At 33.9% G+C, this 25,189-nt stretch overlaps 3 protein-coding genes, 2 long non-coding RNA genes and 1 other non-coding gene across 7 annotated transcripts; 4 read left to right on the top strand and 2 right to left on the bottom strand.

Annotated features, from left to right (window-relative positions):
• The first annotated feature begins 3,526 nt into the window (after nucleotides 1-3,526).
• Nucleotides 3,527-4,576, top strand: LOC150025241 (Octicosapeptide/Phox/Bem1p family protein). The gene is made up of 2 exons (XM_090295357.1): nucleotides 3,527-3,807; nucleotides 3,910-4,576. The coding sequence occupies exons 1-2, from the start codon at nucleotides 3,666-3,668 to the stop codon at nucleotides 4,371-4,373; spliced, it is 606 nt and encodes a 201-aa protein (XP_090151483.1). The 5' UTR covers nucleotides 3,527-3,665; the 3' UTR covers nucleotides 4,374-4,576.
• Nucleotides 4,577-5,408: 832 nt separating this feature from the next.
• Nucleotides 5,409-8,373, bottom strand: LOC150025240 (uncharacterized). Its single transcript, XR_016515596.1, has 2 exons — nucleotides 7,000-8,373; nucleotides 5,409-6,902 (listed from the first exon to the last, which is right to left on the bottom strand). It is a non-coding gene; the product is annotated as an uncharacterized LOC150025240 (long non-coding RNA).
• LOC137820794 (uncharacterized) lies at nucleotides 5,525-8,407 on the top strand. The gene is made up of 2 exons (XR_016515595.1): nucleotides 5,525-6,582; nucleotides 7,726-8,407. It is a non-coding gene; the product is annotated as an uncharacterized LOC137820794 (long non-coding RNA).
• A 24-nt stretch (nucleotides 8,408-8,431) lies between these two features.
• On the top strand, nucleotides 8,432-8,530 carry LOC137823245 (small nucleolar RNA R32/R81/Z41). Its single transcript, XR_011083098.1, has one exon. It is a non-coding gene; the product is annotated as a small nucleolar RNA R32/R81/Z41 (small nucleolar RNA).
• Nucleotides 8,531-10,513: 1,983 nt separating this feature from the next.
• On the bottom strand, nucleotides 10,514-12,433 carry LOC137821974 (transcription termination factor). Its single transcript, XM_068626799.2, has 2 exons — nucleotides 12,251-12,433; nucleotides 10,514-10,863 (listed from the first exon to the last, which is right to left on the bottom strand). The coding sequence occupies exons 1-2, from the start codon at nucleotides 12,392-12,394 to the stop codon at nucleotides 10,708-10,710; spliced, it is 300 nt and encodes a 99-aa protein (XP_068482900.1). The 5' UTR covers nucleotides 12,395-12,433; the 3' UTR covers nucleotides 10,514-10,707.
• A 7,730-nt stretch (nucleotides 12,434-20,163) lies between these two features.
• LOC137822003 (C2 calcium/lipid-binding and GRAM domain containing protein) lies at nucleotides 20,164-24,728 on the top strand. 2 transcript variants are annotated; one of them, XM_068626870.2, is made up of 9 exons: nucleotides 20,164-20,799; nucleotides 21,154-22,341; nucleotides 22,437-22,619; nucleotides 22,725-23,008; nucleotides 23,176-23,292; nucleotides 23,400-23,662; nucleotides 23,742-23,910; nucleotides 24,034-24,306; nucleotides 24,404-24,728. In XM_068626870.2, the coding sequence occupies exons 1-9, from the start codon at nucleotides 20,448-20,450 to the stop codon at nucleotides 24,611-24,613; spliced, it is 3,039 nt and encodes a 1,012-aa protein (XP_068482971.2). In that variant the 5' UTR covers nucleotides 20,164-20,447; the 3' UTR covers nucleotides 24,614-24,728. The 2 variants fall into 2 exon arrangements, with proteins under 2 accessions (XP_068482971.2, XP_090151895.1); XM_090295769.1 differs by having other exon boundaries at nucleotides 20,438-20,690.
• Nucleotides 24,729-25,189: the final 461 nt, after the last annotated feature.

Genomic DNA, 25,189 nt, shown 5'->3' with positions numbered 1-25,189 from the left:
CCTCGGTTCTTGAAGATGAACTCCTCTCGGCTTCCATAGAGTTGCACAATCGAGGAGTAGTGCTGGCACAACTAGCCGCTAATACCTGCAACCAAGAGGTTGAGGAGATATCTTGGCTTGAGCACGACCTATCTGAAGCCACCACTTCCTTGAAGTCGTCGCTGTAAGCAGTGTCGACTTACGAGTCGAGGGTGGTTTGGGTTGAGGCTGAGTTCGAGCTGAGCAATGCTCGGTGTGCTGAGGCGATGGCTCAGGAGATGGCCTAGAGGAAGAACGTGACCGAGAGGAAGAAGGTGGCCAAGCTGGAGAAGGCCATGGAAGCGCTAAGGTTAGAGAACTCAGCCTTAGAAGCCAAGAAGGTTTCTATGGAGGACGAGTTCCTCACTCAGCAAGGGAACATCGTCTTGTTGCTGGGCGAGACCTTCAACCAAGCCATTCGACAGTCCCACCCACTGTATGGGGTTCCACCTGTCGATAGTTCCTTTGACGTCAACAAAGACGTTCATGAGGGTCAGATGGTGACCTTTGCTGAGTTGTCTGATCTTCCGACATCGACGTCGAGGGCCACTAATGAAGATGTTGAATATGAAGACCAGTAGGTTTAGTCTTTAATGCTTTTTTCCCTCATGATCGGGATGTGACCTCCTTTTTTGTTCCTCTAGGGCCAGGGTTTGACTCCCTTCTCCTTTTATCAATATATCGACCATTTCTTTCTCATTCCAGTTTAATATAATACAAGTTATAATTAATTGTAATTGTCAATCGAAACAATCATAAATAAGATTTATCTTGCTTAAGTTGTTGAGTGTCAGACGATATGACCGACCAGGTTGAGTGTGGTTTATTGGGCCAAGTCTTTTAGGTGTCGGGAGGGAATATCGGTTGAGGTTTCGTCCTTATCTGAACCGCATCTTTAAGTATCAAGAGGGTATACCGGTTAAAGTTTCATCCTTGACCGAACCGCGTCTTTAGTTATCGGTATGATATACTAGTTAAGGTTTCATCCTTGACCGACCTGTATCTTTAGGTGTTGGGAGGGTATACCGATTAAGGTTTAATCCTTGACCGACTCACATCTTTAGATGTTGGGAGGGTATATCGGTTAAGGTTTCATATATGATTATACTGAATTTGTGTCAATTGAAGTTGTGTCACTCTGACACAACTTTATTTAAAAGAAAAAAAATACAAATCTCAGTTAATATCAATCAAAATTGTGTATGTCTAAAACTATTTCACCTCTTGGTACTAAAATCGTATCAAACTAAAATGACTTAACTTTTACAAAACCTAAATTGTGTCATACATGCACAACTTCTTTATAATAAAATTGTGTCACATATACACAACTTCATTATAATAAAATCATATCAGATTGACAAAATTTATCTATTTTTTCAAAATATATCTTTTTCAATAAAATTACACTTAAATCGTGTCAATTTTTTTTAAAAAAATCATATAATGTTTAACTACTTATACGAATAATTAATTAATTTTTTTAAAAATTATCCATTATAATAAATCTTAGAAAAAATTGTACCATTTTAAAGAAACAAAAGAGGCAGTCTCTTTATATTTATTAATTATGGCTTTCTTTAACCACGTATATTTTTTTTTTCTTTTTTACATATTTAAAACATGCATATGATTGCGCCAGAGAAGATGCACGAGTAAAGATTAAATGAAAGTATTCGTAATAAATATGATACTAAGTATTTTTAAATCCAAAAGTAGAGTAAAAAAAGAGACAAATAAAATTAAGATACTTCTTAATTTACAGTTATTTTATGTGAGAAGAGAGTATTTAATAATATTAAAACTCGGTAACGGGAATGTACATGTACAACTTTATTGAATACCAACACCATAAAAATACAAATAATTTATACATATTAAAACTCAATCATTAACCATATTTATTTTAATCTTAGATAATTAATTTTAACACTTTTTAATAAACACCGTTTTTAGTATAATTTTTCTGAAAACTTTATCAAAAGAAAGGTTAATATTGGCTCAATATTTAGAATCTTCTCGATCAAAGGGTGGCTATCAGAATGGGCCTGGGTATCACAGTCCAACTGTTTTTTTTTTCTTTCGAATCTATATAAAAGAAATCGCTTGCTTTCTTATTTAATTTTTTATTTTAATAATAATAACGATCCTCCGTGTTTTTATATTTTTAAAAATTAAAGAAAAAAAGTGATAGATAGTTAAAATAAATATGAATAGTTTGTGGTGTGATATATATCGTTAAAAGGTGTGAATAATTTAAAAAGGTTACATAAGATTCCGAGGAGAAAAATAATACTAGTTACATGAATAAAATATTTCCTTTCATACTAACCAGCAGATATATTTGTTATTATACTATTTTATTTTATTGACTTGAAATTTAAAATTTATATCAATCTCAATTTTATTGTTTTATGTTTAATGTGTAATCTATAATTTGAATCAAAATAATGTTAAAAAGGTAATATAAATTATAGATTTGTATGAGAATGAAAGAAATAAGAAAGGCGCATTGTGGGGCATTAGTGTGGGCATTGAAGTTGATGAGTAGTTTATTTTCATTATTGTTTTATTGTTGTATAATAATACATGATAGTTTTCAAATTTAAATTTTTAAAAATTAAAAGTAAAATAAAAATACGAAATGTGTACACAAAATACTTAATTATATGTTATTATAAATCATTTTAATTTTATATATTTATTAAATTAAAAATATATGTATTTTTTAGACTTATATGCGTAATTTATAATTTGAAAAAAGTAATTTAAATTATAGATTTACATGAAAAAATATAAACAGATTTACGTACAATTACTTTTAACAGAAGTAGAATTTTTATATTCGCTATTTTTTTATATTATTATTTAGGTAAGATAATTTCGATGTTGAAAATGATATAATTTTAAGATGAATTAGAATTAAAATTTAAAAGTTTCCGTTATTATATATTTATATTTTATTTCTTGAATACGAACGTAGTCTTTCCTACTAAAAAAGCAAAAAGAAAGGAATATCCGCATATATGGGAATAGTCTGAATTGACCGTCATTATTAATCACTTACCAAACACTCCAGGTAGTTTCCTTTCCCTCTTTTTAGTTTTATTTTCATTTTAATTCCTACTTATTAGTCACGTAAGGAACACTCCTAGTAGGTTCGTAGTTTTTTTTTGTTATAATTGTTATTAATTATTATTAGTATTTAATTAATCAATGAATTAACTAAACAAAATTGCTTTAGAAAATACTGAAAAAAAGTTAATAAAAGATATATTCCACTAAATAAAATTATTTAATAGTTATCTTTAAAAGAGTTAACAATATTTAATAAATATCGTAAATGTAAAGACGTTAAATATTTTACTTGTAATAAACGGTCCTCTTTATAGAAATAAAAATCAACGGTTGTTTAACGAGTAAGAAAATTATATTGGTAACAATACGCGTGGGCCTGCTCTTCTAGTTATTTCCGCCTATAAATAAACCCCAAATGCACTGCCCAGGGTTTCAAGCACTAAGCCTCCAACGACGGAGGAGCGAAAATTCCGAGTCTCTTACTCAGTTCTCTCTTTCCAGAATCTTCCAATTCAAACCTTCTTTTCTTTCAACCCTACAAATAACTCACTCGGTAGGGAGAACGAGTCATGGAATCCAAACCCAGTCAAAGTATCAAGCTCCTCTGTAGCTACGGCGGCAAAATACGCCCGCGCACCACGGACGGCGAACTACGTTACGTTGGCGGCCACACCAGAGTACTCAACGTCCACCGTTCGATCTTCTTTTCAGGTTCTTTAAGCAATCTTTAAGCCTCCGCTTTCAGTCTTGCGTCTGTTCGTTTCTTCTTTGTTTTGTGAATTTAATTTAACGTTTCTTTACGTCGTTGTGCAGAATTGATGGTGAAACTTAGCCAGTTTTGTGGTTCGTCTGTGATCTTGAGATGTCAGTTACCCAAGGGAGACTTGGAGACCTTGATTTCCATCACCAACGATGAAGATCTCTCTAACATAATCGAAGAATACGATCGTGCATCGTTGAAGCTGGCGCATCCGATGAAGATCAGAGCCGTCCTCTTGCCGCCGAAGTCGGAGAAAAAGATTTTGTCTGCTCCGTCGTTGTCCTCGGCGTCGTCCAGCGCCAGCCACTCTCCGGCCAGATCGCCTCACACATCCGCCGAATCCTTGCCGTACGCGGCGGCGTACCGCCACGGATGCAATTACCGGACACCGCCGCTGCCGTCTGCGTATGCTATTGGCATGCGTAACGGCTCGGCGAAGGCCTGTTGCTACACACAGTTCGATGGAAGCCCCAGATTTTGGCGTCGTGGACCTCATTGCTATAATTACTGTCATTGATGCCAACCGATTATTCAGATACTAGTCACAAAAGAATCGCGAATACGATGGATTCCATAGATGGTGCCGAAAATATCAAAAAGACCGAAAAAACGAAAAAGAAAAAAAGAGAAAAGATGAGAGAGGGTTGTGAAATACAATTATTTTTTTTTTAAATTTTCATAAAATTTTGAAATGGATGAATTGAGGTTCCAGTTTCTTTATTCGACCCTAAACTTATTTTTGAGTATAAGAGCTATTCGGGACTCTGTTTTTTAACAGTTAGTGTTCCGTTAACAACCGTCTGATTCGAGACAACGATTCCAAGAGCTATACGTTTGCTTTGGCGGTTTCGCGTGTTAACTGTGGCCTCACGCGTTCAATTTTTATACGACTTGATTATTTAGGTGGGTACGTATTTCCCTTGACATTTTTTTTTTGAAATTAGTTATCGATTATTCTTGTTGATTTATATATTTCTTGTTGAATTTGCAGGTCGAAATATGACGGAGACATTGTAGCGTGAATTGTGGGGATTGTTGAAAAGGACAAAACCTTGAACGTTCTTGAAATTAGGGTTTCAGGCTATTACAATGAAAAGCCACGTTATTTTGAAGGTTATCCTAAAAAGAAAGGTTCAATTATAAATAGAATTAAAAGTAATGAATGGCATAAAGAATGCAATAATTATATTGAGGACCGAAACCTGAAGATAGGCGCTGGTTGAGCAAGTCGGCAAGTTGGTTAAGTGAAAGTGACATGATTGAGGCATATTTCTGGTAGCCTTTTTTTATGGGTTCAATTCAACGGCTTTTACCGATGATTGGATGCGGTTTTGGAATAAATAGAAAAATGGGTGTGAAGTAAGAATCTGCCCCACCATTGCAGGAGAAGATGAAAACTTAATAAACAATTTAGATGGAGAAAGAGAAGGCCATGGTCCCAATAGTCCATGAAGGGGCCATTGAATTTAGGCACACACAAGTTTGGTCGAGCTGAAAACATGAGAACTGCTACGACAGGTGGCGTTAAACTTGAACGTCAAACAAAAGTATCTACAATATTTTAAACAAAAGTGGATTAATTAACTTTTATAAAGAAAGACATTTGAAAAAGAAAAGGAAGAACAAAGAATTATGTTAAAGTTCGTAGCAGTTGCATCATCTTTGACTCCGCCATGGGAGAGGGATGGAGGATAGTAGTACTTGCGGCAATTAGAGTGGAACCTTGCGGCAATTAGAGTCCCGAGTAGCCCTTATACTCAAAAATAAGTTTAGGGTCGATTCAAGAAACTGGAGCCTCAATTCATCCATTTCTAAATTTTATCAAAATTTTAAAAAAAAATAATTGTATTTCACAACCCTCTCTCATCTTTTTTCCTTTTTTCTTTTTCGTTTTCTCGGTCCTTTTGATATTTTCGTCATCATCTATGGAATCCATCGTATTCGCGATTCTTTTGTTACTAGTATCTGAATAATCGGTTGGCATCAATGACAGTAATTATAGCAGTGATGTCCTCGACGCCAAAACCTAGGACTTCCATCGAACTGCGTGTAGCAACAGGACTTCGCCGAGCCGCACGCCAATAGCATACGCAGACGGCAGCGGCGGTGTCCGGTAATTGTATCCGCGGCGGTACGCCGCCGCGTACGGCAAGGATTCGGCGGATGTGTGAGGCAATCTGGCCGGAGAGTGGCTGGCGCTGGACGACGCCGAAGACAACGACTGAGCAGACGAAACCTTCTTCTCCGACTTCGGCGGCAAGAGGACGGCTTTGATCTTCATCGGATGCGCCAGCTTCAACGATACACGATCGTATTCTTCGATTATGTTAGCGAGATCTTAATCGTTGGTGATAGAAATCAAGGTCTCCAAGTCTCCCTTGGGTAACTGACATCTCAAGATAACAGACGAACCATTACGCGCCGATAGCGTACGCGTAGGGCAAGGATTCAGCGGATGTGTGAGGCGATCTTGCGGGAGAGTGGCTAGCGCTGGACGACGCCGAGGACAACGATGAAGCAGACGAAACCTTCTTCTCCGACTTATGCGGAAAGAGGACGGGTCTGATCTTCATTGGATGTGCCAGTTTCAACGATGCACGATCGTATCCTTCGATTATGTTAGCGAGATCTTCGTCGCTGGAGATGGAAAACAAGGTCTCCAAGTGGTAATTGACATCTCAGGATTTCTTGAACTTTTTGAGCTGGTTCTTGTTTCTCCATTGCAGGTAAACACCACATTCGGATCACAAAAAGCCTTAGAATCAACATTAGCTAAATTGCTTCCTTCTATTATGGCCACAGTTAACATCCATCCTTCCCCTTGTGCTTTAATTCCATGATCGCTACCCTTTGGTGCTCTGGCTTGCTTTAAGCGTGAGATTAGACCCAATAGTTTTTCACCTTGAAGAACCAAGATAACACACACAACAAATTCCCGAAAAGAATCTGTTGAATTTAAGCCCTTGAATTCCACTAGGAGACGCTAGCCACATATGCACAAACACGGACATTACCATTACAGGAATGATATATTGACACACTAAGCCTGATATAAAAAAGGGTATTTTGTCATTTTATACAAAAATTAAAATTTAGAAAAAAGATTTATACTGGACCAGGTTCTCAATGTATATTTTTCTTACCATTAAGAATATTAAGAAGACTTTGAAGTTAGCTAGATACCTGAGTCACTGAGGCTGATAAAAAAAACCTGCAGTGACTGAGGCTCTGGTCGTAATGTTGCCAAAGCTTGTTCCTTACCAGAACCAAGGTCCTTTGAGACAACAGCTTTTACAGTCTGACAATAAAATAGCTTATTGATCAAGCTTTCCCTCTCATCATGGTGCTCTGTACAAATTTCATTCGCCAAGATATCACCAGACGTGAACACTGTTCCTCTGATGGCAACTCTGGTCCAGGTATGATCACATAAAGTAGTTCTTCCCTGAAGGTGCTGCCGTACATAACATCTAGAATGCTGACAATGGCCAAAACAGCCAAGTTCTTCCCATCAGCCTTTAAATATGTCTGGTCCTCGTATCCTTTGACAGCGTTCATAAATTTAATGGCTGCCTTGAGGTAAGTAAGAGATCTTTTTGAGGACTCCCCACCATTCTCTGACTTCCAAGGACCAACTTGCAGTTCTGTAGTACCCTGTAGATCAGCCAGTGCCTTGGGAAATTTAGAATCAGGTGAAAATAGTAATGTGTTCAAGTCTCCTGGTGCAACTATGTATATATAACTGATCAATAAGAATTCCTCCTGACAAATTGCTTGGAATTTCACTTCCTTGCTCTGCAGACTGTGTAGTTTCTTGGAAAGTCTCAATAGGGGGCTGGTCTCACCAACTTCAACTTTGCTTGTTTCAGATTGGCCTGAGTCAATACTTCTGCTGGGTGACATTGAAGCTACATCAGTGCCTTTGTTTAAAATTTAAGCAATTCGGGCAGGAAATGATTTTTTTATAGAACTGGAAGATGCAGTTTCTTCCCTTACAGGAGAAGACAAGTTTCAAAAGCTGGCAGAAGACATCGAAGGAGAATTAGTAATTGCATCAGGACATTTTGTTGGAGGTACTACTAACTGATTGCCGATATTATTTGATCACTGAACCCACTGGAATCCGTCACTGCCAAGTTTTTTTCCTCAATCACACGAACCACAGCTTCATTTTCTAATTATATCTACAATCTTAAGGCAAAGAAGTCAACGTTTTCCTTCAGCAGACTGCAACCCAGAAAAACCTTTCAAAAGGGAAATGCAGTGCATGCAGAAGGAGAATATTATTTATAATCAAGCCCCAATAACAACAGATTGGATTGGCAAAACCCAGAACTGAATTGATCAAACGCATGACCAGGGGAAAAATCAACCCAACAATCTCACAGAAACATGTATAAGTAATATTGATTCTGCCAGGAAAAAAAAAACAAATCAGAATTCAGAATTTCTGGAACAAAATGTTTAAGGTGAGCATCTTCATTCTACTTTAAAAATACACTTTTCTGTCAACAATCAAATAAAAAAATATTGAAATATGAACTTTTATAAGTTAAGATAAATTCATGGTAGAGAAGGTGAATATGATGATAACAGGATGAGTGATCATCAAACATTACATAACGTGTTTGATATGATCAAATTCTCCATCGCTACGTTCTTTCTGATTCACCATTAAGAATAAAAAAAGAGTTAAGATAAACTAAAACTTAAGAAATTAATGATTTAAGATTATAGTAAATCAAATTTATATTTAAGAAAAATTTGAACTTAATTATATTCACAATATTATTCATTTTTTTAATTATGTTATTAATATATTTTTTAACTTAATTTAAAATCTTAAATCATTATAATTATGATTCCTAGAAATAATTATATTTTGGTTGTTGAACTAACTTTTCTTTGCATAACTCATAATTTAAATATGTGACCTCCTTTGATATTTTTATAATTGAAATAGGGGTCTTATCCTACATGTAGATGCATTTTAAACTTCTCTTCCTCAATACATTTGACTTATTAATATTTATTAGACTTGATGTTTTGTTTCAAGATAGAAGTTAGCCTTCTATTAATCAAACAACTTTCATTTTAAATCAATATTATTGTCGAAGAAATTCCATTATCACCTTATTCATCTCCTTGGTTTTATATATAATGAGGACTACACTATCCCACAATATCTCAAAAACATTGTTTCCTATATTGACTTGATAATCAATTTAATTAAGGTATTAAGATGTAGATGGAAGCTTGATAGAGGCTTGTTGAGTAGAATCTATATCATATATTCCATGTTGATTCTTGGCTAATATTTGTAGGGTTGGTGTGTATATAATTTGTGAGGATATGGTTTTTTAGAGTTTTGCATGTGAAACGGAATTCTCTTAGTAGCTAGTCTTTGAGAAGAGAATAACAACGTACCATTTAAGGAACTTGATATTGAAGTTTTCAAAATGTGTGTTCAGACTTCTCTTACAGACTAATGACACGTGTTTTGGTACACACAACACAACAAAAACAAGAGTCAAAATTGACGGAAATGGAGTTCATTTTAGTTTGCAATTTAATAATTTTAAAAATGTCCAACTCAATGTAATTATATTAATTAGTATTAACGAGACACGAAGTTAGTTATTTTTTTGTTAATGGAGTAAAATGAAGTATCTTACAAAAGATAAAAAATACAGTGAGAGACTATTTGTTAACAAAAAAATAGTGTTTTATTTTTGTCTCATTGCATTTATTTCGTATACCTATATAATATAGTTTATAGTACATAAATATTTATATTATAACTGAATTTTATAATAAAGAAATATTTATGTACATGTAAATTATGTTTTACATTTATATATTTATTGTAATAAATATTTTACATTGTAGCATAATGTTACACTTTTAGTTATTGATAATCTTTTTTTTTTTAAAACGTTAAATACAAGTTAGACTTAAAGATATAAAATTATAGATTGAGAGATACTCAAGACTTGTTAAATTTTCTAAAAATGTTCTTGTCTAAAGAAAAATTCCTAAAATAATTCTCACTTTTTTTGTTGTTCCCTCTTAAAGACCATAAATAACATAAAATCAACTATAAGAGACGTTTTTTGTTTGTTGGAATCAAATGATGTGGTAAAAATCCTTAGCAACTCAACAAAGAATGACCTATTTGATAGAAAAGTTGTAAGTGCTCATTACACAGAATTCCCAAGTTTCTTTGCCTCTTCAATCTATTGAATCAGAACAGAAGTGCATATAAATGAAATAGTTTATTTTTGTAAGAAAAAGTAATTAACAAACTTACATTACACACTTTCTAGTGGCTAGAGAAGTTGAGTGAACAAAGATGGACAAATCCTTGTGTTTTTTGGTGTTTCAAAAGTTTTAGTTTAATGCTTAGTTTTATATATGTGTGTATATATATATATATAAATATATATATATATATATATAATGTTTATATCTGTTCAGTTGTTTGTTCCCATGTACCCAATGCCTCCAGTACTTTTCTTGTCTTTGTTTCAACTCTTCAAGCAGTTTAAGTTTTAACCGCTCTCTACTCTTCAGTTAAATTCACCAAAACAATTAACATTTGACTCATCGTTTCATCTGAATTTAACTCGTGCTATTGTTAAACATTGGTTATGCTACTTGAAGGTTAAAGATATTTAATTAAGCAAAAATCAGGAACACATATATACAAAGTTCTATATGAATGAGAAGCCAATGCTCAATACTAGGTCCAATAACAAAATAGAAGAAAAACTCAATTCAAAGATTTGGCCTAGCAGTCCCAAATCATACAAACAGAACATAATTGGCCACTGATGTGCAGCTTTCTCAACTCAACCAGTTTCTTGCTCAAATTCTTCACCTTCAGATTCCTCTACATTGTCAGCATCGTCGTCATCTGCCTCGTTGTCAAACTCTTCTTTATCATTTTCGTTTGTGGTTTTCCCTATCACAATGAGGTTGCTGTTCATCTTCCTAATCTCATTGCACTGCAATGATTCGTGACGACAATGACAGGTATGATGAGTATGCGGCAATGGACAATATGAAAGAGAAATTCAAAGAGCACAGTGAATTGCACCTTGTAACTTATTATCTTGTTAAGTGAAAACTACCTTATGTCATGGATAATCCAGGCCTTTCTTAACTGTCAAGATGTATATGCGGACGATTACTTTACAAATATGCCTACTAGTTAATATCATGACAGCCATGCAGGTAAGTTCAAGCAAACAGCTAGATGCTGATGTGGTAAAATGATAGCTTGCCCTTTGAGGAGATTTTATTGTTTTGTGTGTTTGGTATGTCATTTTCACGCCACATCCTTGGCAAAAATCACATCCACAGGCCTGAATGATGCTGAAGCTACCTTTTATTGGTTCATATAGATGTAATGAGAAAACAGCTATCCATGTTGCAAACTTTATTCCTAACATAGCCTAGGGCATGTTTGGTCTAAAGTTTGTAAACTTAAGTTTAGACAAAATTCATTTCGCAAACTGAGTTTATAAAAACAACTCTACCTTCTCTTCTATCTTAAATCGAGTTTCAAGATAAAATTGTAATAGAACAAGATGTTCTTTAAATTTTAAAATCAGGCTCAACTGAAAACCAAACAGCATGTTTTTCATGTTTTACTTTGTGAACATACTTTTGGACCATGATACTAAAAACCAAACATGCACTTAGTATAGTTCGAGGATATCTCCTAACTTGAAATCCGGGAATTATTCCTTAAACAAAAGATAGTGATCATTAAAGTAGACTTTGTTTCTCTCCACAAAGCTTTTATCATATACACAACTAAGAATCAAACAGTGGTCAGATCAACAAGAGAAGGCATCCAACCATCTTTTTGTGCCAAACTTAGTTGGCAGATTTTATCCTTATAGGATGACCAAACTTTGTTGTTCCCTAAGATATGAAATTTTAAGAGAAAGATGCTAACAACCTAAATATGTGAACAAAATCTAAGAAACAAAATGTTCCACCTATTATACCTCTCTAGAAGGAGAGAGGATAATTTTGACATAAATTTCCGACCATGTGTGTTTAGATTAACATATCAGCAGAAAATCATGTGTAATATTTCTCATTTTGTGAATTCCCAGTTATGACCATTCATTCACACTCTAATGTTTCATATGTACCATGTGATCAAATCCCTACACGCCTCTGAAATCCCAAATTCTGAATCATTTGATTAGAAACATAAGAAACCTAGAAGAAAAAATGTGTGCAAAGATGCGTATAAAAGTGACAGAGTACATCCCCAAAAATAGCGTTTTGAAGGAATTTATATGGCGTTAGAAACAGAATGTAATGAAGAGAGGTAACAGAAGAGAAAGGGTGGAGGGTAGAGCGAAAAGAAAGGACCTTTTCTTCGAAATCGGACTCTTCCAAGGCGAGGAGGAGTTCTTCGTTTTGGGGGTGGGGCCACTGAGAGGGTAGAAGAAACGACGTCGGAATAGTTCTGGTGGAGAGTGGGTACTGCGTCATATATGCCGGAAACTGTAACATCTTTTCTTCCTCACTCACGCTCCAACGTCTCTATTTCATCCCACCTGTTATTTATCAACCAGTAATAAAAAATGTTACATAATTTTTTTTTAATTTTAAATATATTAATTATTAATTTTTATATATTTAATTTATTATAAAATTATTAATGAATCACCCATCTTTCTTCAAAATGAATTTATTTAATCCACTGTTAAAGGTATCCATTCCCTTAAATCATTTTAGTTTATGAATGATAATGGATGAAAGGTTATTCTCTTGAGAGTTTTCAAATAAATTCATTTAGGTTCTATTTATATTAGGTTAAATTTCACTCAACCCAAATTAATTTTTTATTGTAGAAATTGGATGATGAGTTTAGTATAGATGATTTCGAATTATTATTTTTCTATTTATTTACAATGTGAATAAAATTAATATGTTTAAACTTTTAGAGTTATTTTATATTAAATATTATTATTTTTGGTATTTTTTTGGGACTGAAAATATTAAAATTTATACAATTTATTTTCTCTTTAAATTTTTGTGCTTCTTTCATAAACTTAATCTTAATAATAATTAATTATATTTTTGTCTTTTTTTATGTTTAACATTTTGAGAAAACTTGAAGAAATCATATAAAAAAAATGGATTTAATTGTGTTTCAAAACTTATCGTCAGATGTAACTTTAAATTTGATAGACGTACTATAAAAAAAATTCAAAACTTGTTTTTCACAAAGCTCTTAGTTCTTAAATTAGATGAAGATAACAAGCAATCTAAAGAGATAATGGATAAGATAGATTTGCACAAGTTATTTCTATATTGGTTCTTTTATAAACTATTGAAAATTGAATTTTAAATTTAACTCAATCTCATAAAATCGACTTATAAGGTGAAATTTGCATTCACTTATATACTATAATATGTCTTAATTTCTAGTCAATTTGGGATCTATAACACACCTCCTCACGCCGAGAGTGACAACTCGTGCGTGAGACTATATATTTATGGATGATCCGATGACGGCCTGATAGTAAGTGACCTGATAAGCTCAACAAACTCTCATTATGATAAACTTTAAAAGACTCAAATATTGTACCGTATGGGACTTGCTCGACCATTTTTGTTGAGCTGACCGACCCAAAGAGATAGTCCAACAACACTTGTATCATGGCTAGCACGAAGGCTTGTCTCGACCAATATATAACTGAACGGGCCCAAACTCAACAAGATGGGTCAAGCCCAATTCGCCAGTTGGCCTAAGGAAAAAAGGAGAATTCATAAAATACTGATAAAACCCAAGTGTGACATTTAGAGAATAAAATCCCGTAAAAACACGATTAACACTCTATTAACGTGATTTTAATGCACAATATCCCTGATTATATTATATAAATGTTATGCACAATATCCTTGATTACATTACATAAATGTTCTAATTTACTTACACAGTATCCCATTGTTATATTACATAAATGCTTTGATTTATATACATAATATTCAAATTTTATAAAAAGATATTATAGTATGTCACATTTAAACTTGGAGAAACCAACATCAAAGATCCAAGTTCATGAAGGCTTATAAGTAGATGACCACTCACAGAGAATAATCTCAACTCATATCTTGCGTTATACTCACTACATACACAAAATTTTATGCTCTTAATGATTTGAGTGTCAGAGAATTTTTTGCAGGTAAAGCCCCCTCGTACCTTAGAAGCCGAATCACTAAGAGCTTGAAGGGAGAACACTTGGAACTCTTCCAGATTTCGACCGACCTCATCTCGACGAGAACATTCCCACCATGGGGTAGGTAAAATTGTTCCTATTGCCACTCTCACTGGAAAACAAATACAAAAGTTAGAATCATGAGGCCTACCAAACAAACAACCACGCCTGACGACGGAGAAACATTCACTCTGCAGCAGGTCATAGAGACGATGCAGGCCTTACAACGTGAAAGCGAGGAGTCAAGGAGACAAACTCAGGAATTACGAGCGGAGCAGGAACGCCTCTATGAAGAATCCTAAGCCGAGCAACAAAGGCTGAGAGACAATGTCGAGACCTCAAGGTGACTAATGGAGAACGTCATCAAAGCACAAGAGAAAAATAGTTTAAAATAGGTGTGGGAAGCATGTTTATAATATGTGCAACATGTATCACAGAATATGACCAATATTTTGGATAAATGAGATTGTATCATGAGAGCTATTGCTACATTTAATAAATGACCATATTTCCTTTCAACTATACTATTTTGTTGTGGAATATTGACACATGATATTTGATGTACTATTCCTTTATTGACAAAGAAATTAGTCATGAAAAAATCAGTCTCATTATCACTTATTATTTTTATTACTGTCTCAAATTATGTTTGAACAAAAACAACAATTTTTTCCAAAATCTTGACAACTTCAGATTTTTGTTTTAAAATAAAAATTCGTGTGTACCTCGAATAGTCATCAAGTATGATCAAGAAATATTTATGATCAGAAATTGATGGTTTTGATTATGGTCCTCAAATATCTACATGGATCAAATCAAAACATTTATTTGATTTAGATGTAGTAATAGGAAATGAATTTTATTTTTTTTTTGCTTTGCAAAATGACAAACATCACAAACAAAAGATTTGTTATATTTAAGAAAAGGAAACTTATTCTTGATAACATCAATACATTTATTTGAAACATGACCTAATCGATCTAGATCACTAGCATTAACATTAACGATATTGATGGTATGAGTAGATTTGATAGGTTTGATTTGAAGTTTTTGATAGGATGAGATTCTGAGTGTATAAAGTTTATCTTGCATCTTAGCAAAGCCAATCATCTTCAAGGAGTTGTTGTCCTGAATGTGATAGCCATTAAAGTCAAAGGTAAGAACACAAGATAGTTTATCAATCAGTTAAGGATCAATAAATGTGGTAAGTAGCACCATTATCAAGAATCCAAGAACTGAAGGAAGAAAGAAATTTATTACCATTTTGTGTTGTCATGTTGGAAAGAATAACAAAGACTTGATTAGAAACATTGTCATTGGATTTTGACTATTGTAAAAGAGCTAACGATGTTTGATATTGCTCAGGAGTAAAACCAATTTGTTGAGACTCCACTTTTGACTTTTAACCTTTATGATTTTGCTCATCATTATTAAAATTTGTATTATAAAAAACTGCATTAGTATGACTATGATCATGGTTCTTATTTTTAAACTTGAAATGGGGGTGGAAAGTCATGCTTTCTATAGTAAGTATCAACGATATGTCTTGTTCTTCCACAATGACTAAAATTTTTAGAAGTATATCATCTCCATAGCTTCCTCTTCCATAATCAACACCTCTTCCATAGGTTGTAGCACTGTTTTTATAACCTCCTTTGCTAGTAGCAATCATTGCCTTGGATTGATCACCAAAAAATTGTCTCTCTTATTGTGTAATGAGAGAGCAAACTCTATTAAAGGATGGAAAATGATCCATCAATAGGATTTGAGTTCTCACAGTCAAATAATTATCTTTTAGCCCCCTTAGAAATTTAATAATGTGGTCTTGTACTTTATATTTAGAGACATTCACAAGAGCATTGCAGGTGCATTTATAGGAACATGAACAAGTAGGTACTGTCACATCCCTATTTTTACCCATATTTTCTACTATATTATACATATAAACATATGTTACTTTCTCATATTTGTATCTCAAAAGATATCCCTCTTCATAGGGATTTAATATATACACAAAAGTCTAAAATAAAACATTTGTTCCTCTGACTACTCACTAAGGAGCTTTGTCACCTGCAACCTCATCTGCTCCCGTGTAAATTAACACGATCATCACAGATTAAAGAAAACAAACACAAAACAAAACACAGGGTAAGCTAGCTATTTTTAAAACATCAAATATGAAACTTTATATCAACATAAACCATCAATATTCACACATTTTCAAAATTTCATCAAGTGTCTATTACATTCATAAAATTCATATTTCATATGTCGGACTTCTACTGACTCATAACACATAGACTCTTGACTCTACTTCCGGAAGACTCGTGCGTTGACTTAGACTCAGAGATCTGCACCTGTCATACTATTTCACTGTGAAATCCACATAGTTATGCGCATAAAGAATCTCAATATCATATCTCTCCTAGTATGACAGGGTTAACTCATATAACAGGTCAAGTTAGTTATCTTTCAAACAACTTACCCATTCATATGAACCTCCTTCGACTCTCACCACCTGAATAACTTCATCTATATGATTTCATTATCTCAGGAGAGTCAGGATATCTCCTTCTAGACGAATCCCTAGTCAATGCACATCCTAAACAATCTTAACACGGTATTTTCTTTCCTGAAAATACTATGTTTTGATTAAAAATATATTTTAAACATCAAAATCTCCCTCATCAAACAATCAAATCATTCCACAATTTAGAATTTCCAAAACACACAACAATTCATTCACTAATCATATAAATGTCTTGAATCAAAAGGATTCCAAAGTGTATCTAAATAACATCAAGTTTTACTATCCAAAAAGAGAGACAATAAAAGGAGAATGAAATAAAATTATCTTCCAACTACAACTATATCCAACAGTATTTAATAAAAAGGATGAGGAAGCCACAACATGAAAATTAAAGTTTGATCACCAATTGTTAAACCCAACAACTAACTTATCTCAAAAACACCAGAATTCAGATTACAATAAACATAGCTCTCAAAATAATCAACTCATAATTTACTTTAAAAATTGTCACAAACAATTTTAGTTCATAAACTGAATCATAAGTAAATATTCAAAATATATGCTTTTTAAATCAACCATCATTTGAAATCACACAACCACTTCTCATCAAACCTCTCACTTAAGTAATTCAACAAAATATTCAAAAAGAACAGTTCAACTCATTTATATTATCATTCAAACACTTTCAATTCTCAATCACAAACAGTTTCAACAAATTATTCACCTTAAAATCAATATAAAAGATTTAAAATCAACCATTTCAGTCAATATATTACTTTACTCTTCAAAAGAGACAATCCTGCAAGCAAAGACAATTGGAATTGGTGACCACGTCACCCCCACATCCAGAATCTTCTAACCTAGGGTTTTAATTAAAATAATAAGACTAGTTTCCCTTACCTGAACTTTAGCCGATGCTCACTAAAAGCTCCAAATCTACCAAAAGCCTAAAGGATAGTCTAACCTGCACCACAAAGTTCTGATCACAAATCTAACTATATCACTAGGACCCTGATCTAACAGAGACTAATTCTGAAGATAAAAACCTCACATGCAAACTTAAACTAAAAGGCACCCTAACCAGATCAAAACTAACTTAGAAAATGAGCCAAAAATGAACTTACTCTATCTAAGATTCTGATCGGGCAATCTCGTAGAGTTCACTGCCAAGAGTCCAATGGCAGACTCCGATCGTCAAACTGATGAGCAAGGAAATCAGAATCTTAGAGAGAAGGGAGAAGAAAGAAAAAGGGGAACAAAATGAACTTACTCTATCAAAGATTCTAATCGGGCAGTCTTGTAGATCTCGCTGCCAGGAGTCTAATGGTGGACTCCGATTGTCAAACAGATGAGCGAAGAAGTCAAAATCTTAGAGAGAAGGAAGAGGAAAGGAAAAGAAAACTTCTAGAGAGATGGTGGTTCTTTTAAAATGAAACCTGAATAACTAATTTTCTATTTATATAGCTTTTTCACTTAAATAATAAAATATTCAGGTGTCATTTTAATTGTACCATTTCTACTCTAAGACTATTTTTCTCGGTCCTTACAGTTACCGGACGAAAAAGATCAAGTTCATCCCAAAGAGTTTTTTAGTTGAGTGAAATAATTTGTAATTGTCATCATCTCTTGAATATCAAAAATATGAATCATAACCTTGAGAATTCAGGAAACAATAGTATATCGACTCTCTGCCATGTTGGAAATAATGAGTTAGTATGATTGGGAGCTTATACAGTTCCATCAATGAAACCTATCTTGTTCTTTGAAATGAGGCTCATTTAAAATGAACGAGACCACCCATGGGTAAATGTAGCAAGGTAAGGTGAACAAAGATCTTGTGAGGTATCAACAACTTCACTCATGGGTAAATGTAGCAACTAGAGCTCGGATACCATATTGAGAAATGAACTTTAAGTCTAACTCAGCCTCATAAAACCGACTTATAAGGTGAGGTTTTCACCAACTTATATACTATGAAATGTCTTAATCTCTAATTGACGTATGATCTCCAACATAAACAATAAACTACTTCTAGTTCTCGATCAATCGATCAAGTTTCACTAAGCAAATTAACACTACGAAGATGCAAATGGACCTGAGCCACTCCTAAAACAACTCGATTATTATTTGAATGTGCAACCACTCCTGGTTAAAATCCAAGTATTGTTTGGACCCCAACCACTCCTAGCTAAATAATTTCTGTTCTTTTTTCTTTTTTCTTTCCTTCTATTTTTTTAATGGATTGACTATGAATATTTTTATAAATGAAAAATTAATATTAAATTATATATTTAATTGATTTGAGATTTTGTGCAAATGGGTTATATTATATGTTAATGTTTATTGAAAATGATGAAATTATTATGGATTTAGGGTCATACATTTGGATGATGTGTGAATCTTTGTTTAAGTAATGTATTAAGTATTGACACATGTTGTAAAAGAGATCATTTTGTTTCACTAATGGTCTAAGTCACATAAATTAAAATATCAAGTGGTGAGAAGCTGAGAATGGAGTTCTTGCACATCGTGACATGTTGCAGAAATTAAAAGTTGTTATCATTATTCCGTAACATATTAAAAATCATGGATGACAATCAAGGGACGAAGACAAAGTGCATGTTACGAGCTGACCATCAATATCCAGAAGATATTACTCTTTTGTTCCAGAAAAATGAATAACAATCTGCTATGTGTCATGTCCAAATGTACAATAGAGAAAATTCAAATTTTGATGTTCAAGAGTTATCCACTTGCCAACTACAATGTATACTACCTACGTTATACACAATAAGACTAAATGAATAGTGATGTGATTGTGAGGAGTTTCAAACTCTCCACCTTTTCCATGCTCATGTCTTTTATACTATAAAAACATTACATAATTATTATTAACAATTTAAAATTGCTCCATAAATCATTTAAGTGTATTAACAACTAAAAATTACAAAAATGAAATTTATATTTAAAATATTTTTATAATAGAATTTTAACTATTTTATAAGCGTATATACAGATTTTATAATACATATGCAGTATTAATAGCACTTTCGGGCATTCTTTAACTATACACAATTTTTTTTTAGTAAAACAAATTTGTTTTAGAAGCATATATAGGATGAACATTTTCAATCTAATATCGTATTTCTAATATACAATTTATACTCGTAAATTTATTTTAAAAAAAATTATTTATAATATATGTGCTTTTAATTAAAAATCGAACTTTTCACATACTAAATTAAAATGGTATCTTTCTCTAAATTAAATTTGTATTTCTCTAAATAGACTTACACCTTTATGTTATATACTTATTAAACACTTATTCTTTCTTTCTATAACTCCATTATATTATATATTTTATATTTCCTATGTATCTATGTGTATCTTAGGTGTTGCTCACTAGTTTGGATGTAGATGAATCATTTTCCCTTATCCTATATTGCCCCCTACTGCAATTTTGGCACCGCTTACACAACACATCACTGACAACAACAAAACTAACTTTAAGGAAACTTTGACCCCATAACAACAACAACCAAACCTGACAAGTGAATCATGAATTCTGAAGAAACCATCATCCATAAGGAATGTCTAATAACAACTACCAGAGTTTCCGTTTGCAACCAAACCTCGTGTCATCTCACTTCAATGTCCACGTATTCCTCTAACACGTGACTCCCCCTCTTCATTCCACGAAAATAAAGAAGAAAAAACCACTCTTTTCCTTTTACTGTAACACCCTTTCACATGCTACCCTGCTTTTGCTTTATGTGTTACGAGTTGTAAAGAGCCAAATTTATTAGAAGCTATGTTGAGGCTTTACGTGTGTATTTTGGAGGCCAAGGACCTTCCCGTGAAGGATACATACGTAGAGCTTAGACTTGCCAAGTTCAAGGCCAAGACAAGGATTTTGACGAACAAGTGCACCCCCATTTGGAACCAGGAGTTTTGTTTCAGGGTGCATGATGCTGAGGACGTGCTCCTTGTGTCTGTTGTTAGTCATGTGAATGAGTGCAGGGTGACCAATGGTTATGTGGGTTTCGTGGGTGAGGTACGGATACCTGTAGCCTCAATTGCTTTTGAGGATAAGCAAACCTTGCTGCCCACCTGGTTCTCTCTTCAAAGCCCCAAGAGTGGAAAATTTTTCAATAAATATTGCGGTTTGCTTCCCTCACTACATTACTTACACACACTAGCATTAACATAATCATCTTTTCTACTTGTTTGTGTTTACCACATGACATGAGTTTAATGTCTATACATACACTAACAAAAACTCATAGTAGATATGATTCTAATGATTTTTTCTTTAAATTCAATAAAGTTATCATATATAATGATTTATATGACTTGTGACTAGATACACAATTCTATAAACTTGTCGTTGTACTAATAGTGTATGAACTATTCTCTCTTACTTTATGTTTCTTTTAAACCACTCTTTTATTTCTGTGTAATTTTGAACTGCTTTGCCATATGTGACTGATATTTAGCTCAATGTCTTGTATAATCAGGGAAAATTCTCCTTACTGTTTCTCTTCATGGTAAATGCTGTGCTTCTTTTACCAAGCATAAGCATCCTCCAAATTCAACTTTTGCAGTTGAGAACTCAAAAGACTTGGAATGTCTTCACACTTCATGTCGGGCACCTTGTGATAAAATGGGCCTAGGCAAACAGTTGAAGGTTATTGCTAATGTTGTGCATAAGATTTTCAAAAAGAAAGAAGGAAACTCAAAGACCGGGGATTCTTCAGAACTATCCACTATGTTATCTGATTGTGAAGATAGTGTTCAGGAAGATTCATCTCCTTGCAGCTTTGAAGAAGCCCTTGCACTAATGGAATCAGGAGATAGCAAACCTGAGATGCCTGAAAATTTGTCTGGCGGTGTTTTAGTAGACCAGATTTATTTAGTCTCTCCAAGTGACCTTAATGTGTTTCTTTTTGCACCCAATTCACAGTTTCGTAAAGATTTGGCTGAACTGCAGGGAACAACAAATGTGCAAGAGGGACCTTGGACATGGAAAAATGGAGACATGTCAAGTTTAACACGAGTTGTTTCCTATACAAAAGCTGCAACAAAATTGATTAAGGCAGTCACTGCCACTGAGGAGCAAAAGTACATTAGAGTGTGTAGAAAGGAATTTGCTATACTTGTTAGTGTAAGTACACCAGAGGTCCCATATGGGAATACATTTAGGATTGAATTTCTTTACAAGATAATGCCTGGTGGAGAGGTATCTTCAGGAGAGGAATCCTCCCATCTTGTTGTGTCATGGAGCATTGTCTTCCTCCATAGCACAATGATGAAAAGCATGATAGAAAGTGGGGCAAGACAGGGTTTGAAGGAGAGTTTTAGCCTGTTCTCCGAAAAACTAGCGCAGAATTTTAAGGTGCAAAATAAGGCAAATTTTTCAGACAAGGAACATTTTTTAGCAACTTTGCAAACTGAAGACCAGTGGCATTGGTGGCAGGCAATTACATACTTTTGTAATTTCACTGTGGTTTCTACCATTTTCATGTGTTTGTATGTGGTGGTGCATATTCTATATTGTGGTCCAAGTCTACCCCAGGGCTTGGAATTTAGGGGTCTTGAATTGCCAGATAGTTTTGGGGAACTCATTATAAGTGGAGTTTTAATCACCCAGTTGCAGCGTGTTTATAATATGCTGTCTCACTTTGTTCAAGCAAGATTTCAAATGGGTAAGTAAAAATATCATTTGAACATATTATTCTTGTTATCTCTGTTAAGAGACTTCATCTGAGGGATCACACTCCTCTTCATTTTCCTCTAATAGGAACTGACCATGGCCTCAAAGCTCATGGTGTTGGATGGGTTCTTACAGTGGCTTTAATTGAGGGGGTTGACTTGGCCTCCTTGGAATCAGAAGGGTTGTCAGATCCCTATGTAGTTTTCACTTGTAATGGACAAACAAGATCAAGCTCTGTCAAGCTTCAAACGTCGAATCCTCAATGGAATGGTTTTGCCTTCTAACTTGTTAATAGTTATCTAATCTGCAATAACTTGCTTTGATATGGATACATCTTCACTGAAATTGTCTATTTGTATTGATACTTATATGCAGAAATATTAGAGTTTGATGCTATGGAAGAACCACCATCAGTTTTGGATGTGGAAGTTTTTGATTTTGACGGTCCATTTGACCAGGATGTTTCACTTGGACATGCTGAGATCAATTTCCTAAAGCACACATCAACTGAGTTGGCAGACATGTGGCTCTTGCTCGAAGGAAAACTTGCTCAATCTTCTCAGTCAAAGTTGCACCTGAGAATTTTCTTGGACAATAATAAAGGAGTTGAGACAATCAAGGAATATTTGGAGAAGATGGAAAAGGAAGTAGGCAAAAAGGTAAGCATTAGCATTAGGAATCTTCTTTGCTCCCTTCTCCTTGCCCCATGCACATGCCTTCGTAATTGGTATCATGCAGTTCAACCTAGCCTACTTCATTTTTTTCTACTTGTGTCATAGAACATTTAGACCTATTTATTGTATATAACTGAGTATCTGAATGGCAGTTGAATCTTACATCACCACAAAGGAATTCTACATTCCAGAAATTGTTTGCATTACCTCCGGAAGAATTTCTCATAAAAGATTTCACTTGTTACCTCAAGAGAAAAATGCCTTTACAGGTACGCAAGACATCAAAAGGGAGATTTGCTCTAATAATATGAAATGTTGACTTGATGCATAACAAGTTATATCCATAATGTATACAAAGGATGTTTTCCTGCTATAGGGTCGACTGTTTCTTTCAGCACGGATTCTGGGGTTTCATGCCAATTTCTTTGGACACAAAACCAAATTTTTCTTCCTTTGGGAAGATATTGAAGAGATACAAGTGCTTCCTCCCTCATGGGCAACATTAGGAAGCCCTACATTGGTCATAATTCTGCGAAGAGGTCGAGGTCTTGATGCAAGGTACGGTGCAAAGACTCAAGATGAAGAAGGGAGACTTAGGTTTCATTTTCAATCATTTTCTTCATTTAGTGCTGCCTCCAGGTATGAACAAGGCATGCTTATATTCCTAATCTCATATATTGATGACATCTATTGACATCTCATTTTGTTTCCACAAAAGAACAATAAAGGCCTTGTGGAGAACAAGAATCCTAAACCCCTATCAGAGAGAACAAATTACCGAAGAACATGAAGATCAAGAAGGCTTTGTAATTCCAGAAGACTCTGCATCTATCTTAGAGAATGAAGAAAAAATGTCCAGAATTTTCTCTGCAGAACTACCAATCAAGGTAAGCTACCAATTAATAATACCACAATAAAACTAAAGACAGAAATGGCCTCTTTAAGATTAGTTTATGTGTAGTAATAAGCTTATCTAGCTCTATTGAGTTGTGTTACGTACTCTGGCTCAGATGATATCTGTGATGGGAATTTTTGGTGGAGGAAACCTGGAGCATAAAATTATGCAGAGAACAGGATGTATGAACTATGAAACTACCTCGTGGGAGCTAGTAAAACCTGATGTCTTCGAGAGGCGTGTTTCTTACCAATTCAATCGACAAGTGTCAGCTTTCGGAGGTGAAGTCACATGCACACAACAAAAATGCCAAAATGCAAACACTGGAGGTTGGACTGTGATTGAAGTTATGGCTCTTCATGGTGTCCCATTTGCTGATCACTTTCATGTATGCTAATTGGAAACTCAAACTTCAATTGTTTTGTGATAAATTAACTTAGTTCATCTTGTTCCATTGAAGGGTACCTAATATTCATTGCCTGCAGATTCATCTTAGGTACGAAATTGAGAAATCATCTCTTGGTGAATGTGCTTGCAAGTGTGATGCTTACATTGGTGTTATGTGGCTTAAGAGCTCCAAGTTTCAGCAGAGGATCAACCGGAACATAATAGCCAAGTTTAACCTTCGGTTGAAGGAAATATTTGAACTGGCTCAGAAAGAGATTTTGCTTATGTCTCAGAACTCAAATGAATAAGGATTATGTTAGGGAGGTATAACAAATGTACTAGGCAAAAGAAAAATGAGTTTCCTCTTGAACAATTAACATTCTGAAATATATTATCAGCTATGATTTTTGTATTATTTTATAATGCTTTGTTCAAACTTTATTTACTGCTTTCTGTTCATTAAACTGTGTGAGAAAGTTTGAATGGAAGAAATTAGAGGAAAATGGAATGACTAATTATTAGAAGTGTGAGATAGGAATAAAACTTATACTCATTTTGTTTTTAATAATGTAAGTATGAAATATTTGGCCATGGTATATTTGTATTTGTACATGTGTATATATTCGTTTAAATATTTATTGATTTTTTATAAAAAATAGTAAAGAAAAATATCGTATGATAAGAAATTTGATGTTTAATGTATAGTTTTTTTTTTTCAATATCAATCAACAATAACTTGATATATAAATAATACTCAAGTCACATGCTTAACGTAGCCTTTATTTCTGTGATGCATTGAACAGTACAATAACCCATAATTGTGTTTAGAAGTTATAACTAATAGAACTATATCATAAATATGAACATTTTTCAAAAGAAAAGTT

The sequence above is a fragment of the Phaseolus vulgaris genome, chromosome 9 (genome assembly GCF_051622355.1).
Source record: "Phaseolus vulgaris cultivar YP4 chromosome 9, ASM5162235v1, whole genome shotgun sequence".
In the NCBI taxonomy this organism is placed as follows: domain Eukaryota; kingdom Viridiplantae; phylum Streptophyta; class Magnoliopsida; order Fabales; family Fabaceae; genus Phaseolus; species Phaseolus vulgaris.
Note: the sequence above shows the minus strand (reverse complement) of the source record. Positions and strands in the feature narration are given on the sequence as shown.